At 39.4% G+C, this 9,856-nt stretch overlaps 1 protein-coding gene across 1 annotated transcript; it reads right to left on the reverse strand.

The window, feature by feature from the left end:
* Window positions 1-137: 137 nt before the first annotated feature.
* LOC110714838 lies at window positions 138-4,175 on the reverse strand. Its single transcript, XM_021893390.1, has 9 exons — window positions 3,927-4,175; window positions 3,771-3,842; window positions 3,408-3,680; window positions 2,975-3,318; window positions 2,728-2,875; window positions 2,484-2,593; window positions 2,334-2,391; window positions 2,151-2,249; window positions 138-227 (listed from the first exon to the last, which is right to left on the reverse strand). The coding sequence occupies exons 1-9, from the start codon at window positions 4,173-4,175 to the stop codon at window positions 138-140; spliced, it is 1,443 nt and encodes a 480-aa protein (XP_021749082.1).
* Between the last annotated feature and the right edge of the window lie 5,681 nt (window positions 4,176-9,856).

Raw genomic sequence — 9,856 nt, forward strand, 5'->3', positions numbered from 1 at the left:
ATGGATTTACGTACTATATATAAAAATAAAAAAGATATGGTAACAACTAAATATAAATATTTATTGTTCATAAAAAAAAATAATAAAACTCAATCCAAGTCATTATCTAATAAACACATATATATTATATATTCTACCTAGATGCCATCAAATGTCACAAAAAAAGCCCACATGTAGCGAATTTCATAAACCTCTTCCTTTGTCAAAGGGCCTTCCCTTTTACAAACCTTTGAAAACAAAAAAAATACCAAACATTAAACATCATTCATATATATTACATAAAATTCAAACTAATAATTAAAAATAATAATGTATATATGTTAAATATTTCAAACATCATTCTAACTTGCCCGATTTAGCATTCAACTAAGTTTTAGGACGGCTTTTACCCGAAATCGCCTATTTCACTATTACTTTGCCCGTTTTCTACATTTCTTATCTAATGAGCTATTTCTCTATCATAACATGTCAATTACAACTAGTCTTTGGTGTCCAATGTTTGAAATCATAGCAAATTAGAATTCAACTAAGTTTTAGGACGGCTTTTACCCGAAATCGCCTATTTCACTACTACTTTGCCCGTTTTCTACATCTCTTATCTAATGAGCTATTTCTCTATCATAACATGTCAATTACAACTAGTCTTTGGTGTCTAATGTTTGAAATCATAGCAAAAGATCATTTTACTCAGTTTTAGGACGACATTTACCCAAAATCGCCTTTTCCACTTCTACTTACCCTTTTTTATATTTTATTCCGTGAAGTACTTATTTTTCACAAACATTGTCCATAATACACTAACAATGCAAGTACGCAAAAATACACAAAGTAGCATGAACGGCTCGGTTTCACGAACGGATGTTGCCTGGGCTGCTGCAGCAGCTGCCTTGGCAGGTGCCTGGTGGCTGCTGCAGCTGCCTTGGCAGGTGCCTGGTGGCTGCTGCAGCTGCTGTAGCTGCAGCAGCTGCCTGTGCAGCGGCATGGCTGCTGCTGCAGCTGCTAGGTGGCTGCTGCGGGTGCATGTGCAGTTGCCTAGGCTGCTGCTGCTGGTGCCTGGCAGCTGCACAGGCTGCTGCTGCGACTGCCTGACAGCTGTTGCAGTTTGGTGGCTGGCTGCTTGCAGCTGCCTAGCATAACCCGAGGTTGTTGCCTCGGGTGCTGTAGTTGCCTCGGGTGCTCACTTTCCCAATATCTTCATTTCTTACCTAATGAGCAGTTTCTTTATTATAACATGTCAATTATAACTATTCTTAGGTGTCTAATTTTTGAAATCATTGCAAATTAGCATTATACTTAGTTTTAGGACGGCTTTTACCCGAAATCGCCTATTTCACTACTACGTTGCCCGATTTCTACTTTTATTATCTAATGAGAAATTTCTTAATCATAACATGTCAATTATAACTAGTCTTAGGTGTCTAATGTTTGAAATCATAGCAAATTAGCATTATACTTAGTTTTAGGACATCTTTTACCCGAAATCGCCTATTTCACTACTACGTTGCCCGATTTCTACATTTCTTATCTAATGAGAAATTTCTTCATCATAACATGTCAATTATAACTAGTTTTAGGTGTCTAATGTTTGAAATCATAGCAAATTAGCATTATACTTAGTTTTAGGACGGCTTTTACCCGAAATCGCCTATTTCACTACTACGTTGCCCGATTTCTACATTCCTTATCTAATGAGCAATTTTTTTATCATAACATGTCAATTATAACTAGTTTTAGGTGTCTAATGTTTGAAATCATAGCAAATTAGCATTATACTTAGTTTTAGGACGACATTTACCCGAAATCGCCTATTTCACTACTACGTTGCCCGATTTCTACATTTCTTATCTAATGAGCAATTTTTTTATCATAACATGTCAATTATAACTAGTTTTAGGTGTCTAATGTTTGAAATCATAGCAAATTAGCATTATACTTAGTTTTAGGACGGCATTTACCTGAAATCGTCTGTTTCACTACTACGTTGCCCGATTTCTACATTTCTTATCTAATGAGCAATTTCTTTATCATAACATGTCAATTATAACTAGTCTTAGGTGTCTAATGTTTGAAATCATAGCAAACTAGCATTATACTTAGTTTTAGGACGGCTTTTACCCGAAATCGAACCGGAAAAAAGTAAAAACAAGTACCTCCTCAATGTGTTGGGCTTCAGTGCACCTATTGACTATGTCATTCATAAACCTCATCACGTAGAGGACACAGTCAACGCCGTTGTTTTGTTGCGCACACTAAAATGACACAATGTTAAAATAGTCATGCATAGCCAAAACTCAAGGCAATTTTTTTTAAAAATCAATATATCGAGGCTTTACCTTCGCATATTTCCACGTGGAACCTGCAACCGAACGACAATTCAACTTCTTCATAACACTTCAAAAAAATAAAAAACAAACGATTTAGGAACATAGCCACTCAATCACTTAAGTGGTGATACAAAACAATATATAGGAAGCGGTATGTACCTATTCAATAGGTTATTCACTAGCAACTTCCTTGGTGGCCATATACGAGCCGAGTCAAAGTAGTAGATTGTGTTATTGGAAACACAAATCACTAAAGGCTCCAATGTAGACTACATGTATATAAAAGCAAATATCATATCAATCAATTGTTATGCGTCAACATCTATACTTAACAAACAAACTAAGAGTGATATATTTACACTTACTCCTCAAAACAAGGGGCTAATAAGAACTTGTTTCCCACACGCATTGATTCTCTAATAGCCCGCTCAAGGTAATCTATCACATCACGAGGGTTATTCAAGCATTTGGTTACGGAGGTCTGCTCGGGGCATAACCACCCAACTGCTGCTTCACCATCGGGTTTACTAGTAAGGAGCTCCTGTAGTGACCTTCAAGAAAGTAATGTGTGCAAGTAATTACTAGTTGCATTGTTTTGGTATGAAAATATCAAAAATACAATATTTTTAGAAATAGTCTCATTAATTTACCTCATGAATGTTTGAATGATGGATATGTTAAGCATGGAACTGGTTAGAAATTCCGTCACATCCTCTCTAGAAATGTATGCGATCGCATCCTCATCATAGTGGAACAATGTCTTAGGCAAGTTCACTTGAATATGTGTACTTGTAGGCAACTCACTAACACGGTTGTGAAGAAAAGTACATGCTTTCGAAAGCGACCTAAGGACTTTGGCTTCTACTAGTGGAGTACATGAAGCTCTCGAACTCTTCTTCGACACTTGTCCTTGTTCCATCTTCGGAGGACCTTCTTCCTTGGATTTTTGCTTCTCCACCTTTTTTCTTTTAGCGGACTGAATTTCCATAGTAATCTAGTAGCATAAAAAAACATGGTCATTGCACAAAGCACATGTTAATCTAGTTACATACAAGTAGTTACATACAAGTATTATTTACTTACCCCTCCTACCAACCTCAACCGATCACGTGGCCATTGCACAAAGCTCCCGGTTGCGTCACGCAGCTTAAAAAAATCATATTCCTCTCTAGGCACCGGTAGTGGTAAGTCCTCAAACCCAGCAACTATAGAATCGATCCCGACCGAGATGTAATGGGTGCTAGTATTAGACTTAAAATGCACCTTGTCAAAAGGTTGTGCACTACCATACCCCACCAACCGTAACTGTCCACCGGTTGTTTCCCCGGGGTGAAGAAGCTCACAAGGCGTCTCTTCCTACATATTTGGTTAGGAGTTAGGACATAAATTAAGAAATAATAAACGAAAGCCTAACATAAGAAAAGCTGATTAGGTAGTGAAGTTCACCTTAACATCTGGGAAAGGTTCAGGTATCGGATTTGCTCTCTTCAGTGACTCTGCATCCGTAGGACTTGGATCCTGCAAAAGTAAAATAATTAAACATGCAAACGACCTCAATAGACGAACTTCATATGACGTAATTCATGCTAGTACTAAAATGACCTCTCTCTCAACTACTGGATCGTCCTCGAGGCCTCCTGGGTGACTACATGAGTCTACTGGGGTACTCGAGGGAAATGGCAAAGGCGGCAAGTTCATGTGCTTCAGAATGGCATTGAATTGACTTTGCATCTGTTCTTGCAGCTCCGCGCGTATCTCCGCCTTAATTGATTCCTTTTCCTTCTCATCAATCCGATTTGGCGAATTAACACTTGATATGCTTTTTGCTGATTTGGTGTATTCTGAACCCATCACCTTCTCCCACCCTAGTTGTTTCCCGCCAAAACCAATTACTCGCCCAGGGTGGTATGGTTTTCCCAAAGCTAAGGTGAAAGGATCATGTGTGATGCTTGGAGTCAGCTTGCCTTCAATCACTTCCGAAGTATGCTCGAGCTTTAACAACACATAAAAATTTATCAGATCTAAGTACAATGTACTTGACAAGGAAATACAATTAATAAGTAGAAAAATTTGCTTACAAGTGCATCTGCTACTACTTTCTTATCCGGTTGCATGACATACTTGCCGGTTTCCTTGTCCAACCCATGCATAGCACACCACCAGTCAATTGCACGAGTAACCAAAGTTGTCACCGAGGAAGAAAGTGGTTTATCGGTTGATGACATTATGGATTTGGGGTATAGACCCGCTTTGACCCACTTTGGTCTTAACTCCGCAAAGGTCTTACAACCCATATGATGATTATACAATTTCTTTCCGGCATTGATTCTAGCTTGTTCGGTTTTTTCCTACACATTCAGATATATATGTTAGCATCAGTCATTGTACGAAACTAAATATGAGTAGCCGACTCTATTGTTAAATAAAAACATACAAGTGCGGTCCTAGTGGAAGATTTTTCCACAAACTTCTCCCAATAATCCACCGTTATTTGTGGATATAAATCCCACGGTTTCTTATCAGGTTTCTCTTCTTCTCTATCTGCAGGCACATTTTTCTTTGGTCTTCTCTTTCTTCTCTTATGGATCCATCTCGTCCTCAAGTAACTCTTGAAGTTTTTGAATCTCTCTTGTACAAAATATTCAAACACTTTTCTCTTGGCCGGCTCATCAGGAATATGGAACATACTCTGTAATTCGCGCCAAACATCCACGTTAGGAAAGAGAAAAAAAAATGAAAAAAAAGAAAAAAAAACCCGAGAATCGGGCAAGGCACCTGCCGAGGCAGCTGCAGCAGCTAGCCCAGGCAGCAGCCCCGGGCTGCAGCCCTTGGGTTAGGCCCGGGGGTTGTTTTTGCAAATTTTTTTTTTATATATATGAATTTAAAAAAAAAGTTTGATTGCATTAAATAAATACTTACCATAGTATCGTCCCAAAATGTTTGAAGCAACTCGTGAGGTATCTCGGCAAACTCAAGTGTGATTGGTATTTTACGAGTTACAATGCCAACTTGACTAGAAAATTTGTCGCGTCATTGGCCAGTAGGTTGACCTAACTCATCAAACTCAAGCACCATAGGAACGCCGGGTTTCTTGAAAGCTTTAGTTGCACCCCTACTCTTTCTGTTCACCGGTGGCTTTACCCCTCCTCCACCACCGGTTTTTTTCACTTGCCTTTGCATTTGAGTTTCACAATGTGAATCACCTACAACTTCGGTAACCACATTATCATTAATAGGTGGGGCAGTTTCAGCTATACGCTCAAATTCATCAAGCTTATGTTGGAACTGGTCATAAGCTTGGTCTTCCGGTTCCCCCATATCCGTCTCCTTATTAACATCATACAACTCGTCCCCAGAATCATCATCTATATCCTCATCAGAATGAAGGTTCTCATCAGGATCCATGATATGTGCACACCTATAGTAAACAAGCAAAGCATGTTGTTAGTCATCAGTAATGGCAATCAATTCTGAGGCACGATGAAAGACAAACACTTACCCAACTTCTTTGGTTTCATAACAAATTCACATATAATCCTCTAAACAATTCATATATTTAGTGAATATTACATGCTTATACATTGAAAATACAAAAAAAATAAAACACTTCCCGAAATAAAAACAAACTTGTTGGAGCATAAGATATTTAGTAAATGAAACATGCATTAATAAAAGTACCTCATTCGTGTATTCCCTCATTGTGGTCAGATCGAATATAAGTAGCATTATCATCTACATCAGTTGCTACATCAAGTGTAGGAGCAGTGAAAGGGGGAGAATCATCAAATGCATCATATTCTTCCTCGTCCTCAACCTCTCCAACCCCTAAAATTCTCCTTTTGCCAGATAGGACGATGGACCATCTTGGATCGGACGGGTCAGTTACATAGAACACTTGCTTAGCTTGAGATGCAAGGATGAATGGTTCAAGACTATCCCGCAAGTGGCCAAGATCTACAAGAGTGAAGTCATCATTTCTCACGTTGCGCCTATTATTATCGACCCATTTACACTTGAATATACCAACCTTGAAGTCACGGTAATCTAGTTCCCATATTTCCTGAATTCGTCCATAGTATGATAATAGTACGTCAACTGGTGATGTATCCTTCGCACTGGCAAATTCTCTTGATAAAGCCACAAGAGTGACACCACTATTTTGAGTCGATGAGGATTTCGGATCCCGACTTTCAGTCCAAATGTGTACCCATTTATATCATATCCCTCAAATGAATGAACATCTTCCTTCGGACCATAAGCTAGCCACTTTATTGTATCAGACACAGTCTCATCCAATTGACGCATCACACGATCATGGAACCAGTTCACAAACATCTTATTATGCAACTGCATTAGTGCTCTTTCCCCTTTTGATGGATATTCAGCACGCAAACTATCCATGTGCTCTTCTAAATATGGGTTAACCTCCGCAATATGATGAAGCACAAATAAGTGAGCTTGCATGATTTGATCTCGAGCAGCCCAGATCCTTTTTGACCCGATTGTGCCATGACCATCAAGTCTCCTTTCATGTCGGGATGTAGGAAGCCCAATAGGTTCGGCAACGGCAACATACTCTGCCACGAAATTCCCAATCTCCTCGGACACAATTCCTTGTATCATACTGCCTTTTGGATGGGCTGGATTTCTTACTTTATCTTGCAGTGTACCCATGTGTCGTTCAAAAGGGTAGCACCACCTCATAAATACTAGACCGCACAACTTAATCTCACGAACCAAATGCAGAATCAAATGCACCATTATGTCAAAAAGTGAAGGTGGTAAAAACATCTCAAATTCGCACAAAGTTACCACAACAGTCGCCTGGAGAGCATCAAGTGTAAAGGGATCAAGAACTTTGCTGCAGATAGTATTGAAAAACCCACAGAGGCTTGTTATAACTTCTCTCACGTGCTTTGGTAAAATTTCACGAAGTGCAATCGGTAGGAAAACTTGCATCATCATGTGACAATCATGGGATTTCATACTTGTCAACTTCAATTCTCCATTTAAGGAAACAAATCTTTTCATGTTTGACGAGAACCCAGAAGGAAGCTTAATGTCATACAAACAAGCACAAAACCTTCGTTTTTCTTCCTTTGATAATGTGTAGCAAGCTGGAGGTAAATACACCTTTTGGTTTTTTCCTTTTCCATCACCTTTCTTCTTTGCGATACTCGTGGCCTTGTCCTTGCGCTTCCCCTTACGGTTTTGACCACCATCTTCGTTTCCCTTTTCCTTAACCTTCGCCATCCTTACCTTAGCTTGAACCCACAACTCCGGACGAACACCCCACTCTTGCAAATCTAACCGCGCATTCTTGCCATCCTTCGTTTTTCCAGGAATGTTCATAATTGTCCCCAGAATTGCATCACAAACATTCTTCTCTATATGCATCACATCGAGACAATGTCTAACATCATGTTCTTTCCAATACTCAAGCTTCCAAAAGATTGATTCATTTTTAAAGAGAGCGTGTGGGTCAATTGGTTTCGTTGTTTTACCAAAAACACATGGAATACCCTTCACTCTCTCATAAACCTCCTTTCCACTCAATGGCCTAGGCGCAACCCCCTCCTCAACTTTCCCATCGAAGGCCTTTTTCTGCTTACGATACGGATGATCGCGCCTAAGAAATCTTCGGGTCCTCACGTACACATCTTTGCCATAGTGGTAAAGGTACACGTTCGGTGTGTCATCAATACAAATGGGACATGCTTTATGCCCTTTGTTCTTGTACCCGGACAGATTGCCATATGCAGGAAAATCATTGATGGTCCACATAAGGGCAACACGCAAAAGAAACATCTCGTTCTTATAGGCATCATAAACGGTAACACCTTCGTCCCACATCTTTCTCAAATCATCAATAAGGGGCTCAAGGTAAACATCAATGTCGTTTCCAGGTTGCCTTGGCCCCGTTATCAAAAGTGAAAGCATTATATATTTCCGTTTCATACACAACCACGGAGGCAAGTTGTAAATCACTAAAAGTACCGGCCATGTGCTGTGTTTAGTACTAAGAGTGCCAAATGGATTCATACCGTCTGTGCACAACCCAAGCCTTAAATTTCTGACTTCACCACCAAATGCCCTAAACTTCATATCGATGTTCTTCCATTGTGGAGAGTCAGCAGGATGCTTCAACAAACCATTTTTCTTTCTTCCCTCAGCATGCCATCTCAAGTTCTTGGCGTCTTTTGGAATTGAAAATAGACGCTTTAACCTTGGAATAATAGGAAGATACCACAACACCTTGGCAGGAGGTCCTTTACTACCAGCATTGCAGCTTGATCGCTTGTAACGCGACTTACCGCAACGTGGACACTTCTCCAACTCTTCATATTCATTTCGATACAGAACACAGTCATTAGGACATGCATGTATCTTTTTATACTCCAAACCAAATGGACACATTAGTTTCTTTGAATAATAATAGGAATTAGGAAGTTCATTCCCATCTGGCAACATATCACATAACGCAGTCAACAAAGAAGTGAAACTAGTGTCACTCCAGTTATGCTTAGACTTAATGTTAAATAGTGTAAGCACGGCTGAGAGTTTTGTGTATTTTTTGGACCCGGGATACAAAGGCTTTTTGGCAGCCTCTGATAATGACTCAAATACATCAGGTCGGTCACCAAATTCACCTTCAACATCACGCATCATCTCATCCAAGTGATCATCACCACCACCATCCTCGGTGTCATCCCCTTCACCACCATCATCACTCCCATTTTCTTCTTCAACATGAATCTCGGCACTTTCAACATTCGTATCATTGCCAACAACATTCTCCCTATACGATCCCTTCTCACCATGCCAAACCCAAACATGATATTGAGGCCTAAACCCATGACATTGTACATGAGCCATGATGGTATCCACACTATTGACCCTTATGACATTATTACAATTGACACAAGGACAATAAAGGTAATTGACACCCGTTCTAAGCTGATACTGTGAAGCACTCTTGCAAAACTCTTGAACCCCATTAAAAAATTCCAATGTATCACGTCTACCATACATCCAACCGCGATCCATTGACGATTTAAATTGCCTTTAAACATACCAACACATTTCAAACAATGATAAATGTAACATATATTATGTAATCAAAGTACATAGCATATATATCATCCATAAATCGTAAAAATGAATGCTCCCAAAAGGTCCTTATCACTCCAACCTAACCCATCCTTGAACGTCTAATCTCACTAGTGAATGTATGTCAACTTTTCAATTTTAAGGAAAATTTGGCAGCATTTCCCCCCAGTTCTCCAAGTACACGATGTAGGTAATAACTTACCTACATATGTACCCAGAGAACATGGTGAGAAAATGAGAAGCCCGGATATTCCTTAAAATCGAAAAAGAGACATACATTCACTACCTAAGTGAGATTAAACGTCCAAGAACAGTCCCAACTGGGGACTATTCAAGACTTTCTCCTATTGAGAAAGACTCGAACGGGTATCTAGGCAAATGATGATGCAAGCATTCAATTATTATTTGCATTTATTTGACAT

Source organism: Chenopodium quinoa, unplaced genomic scaffold (assembly GCF_001683475.1).
Source record: "Chenopodium quinoa cultivar QQ74 unplaced genomic scaffold, ASM168347v1, whole genome shotgun sequence".
Classification (NCBI taxonomy): Eukaryota; Viridiplantae; Streptophyta; class Magnoliopsida; order Caryophyllales; family Amaranthaceae; genus Chenopodium; species Chenopodium quinoa.

Coding starts and splice junctions, on each gene's coding strand:
- LOC110714838 (XM_021893390.1), bottom strand. CDS start 4,175: ATGGGTTCAGAATACACCAAATCAGCAAAAAGCATATCAAGTGTTAAT. Junction 2,392..2,483: donor GTGAATAACCTATTGAATAG/GTACATACCGCT, acceptor ATTTTTTTGAAG/TGTTATGAAGAAGTTGAATT. Junction 2,250..2,333: donor CCACGTGGAAATATGCGAAG/GTAAAGCCTCGA, acceptor GTGTCATTTTAG/TGTGCGCAACAAAACAACGG.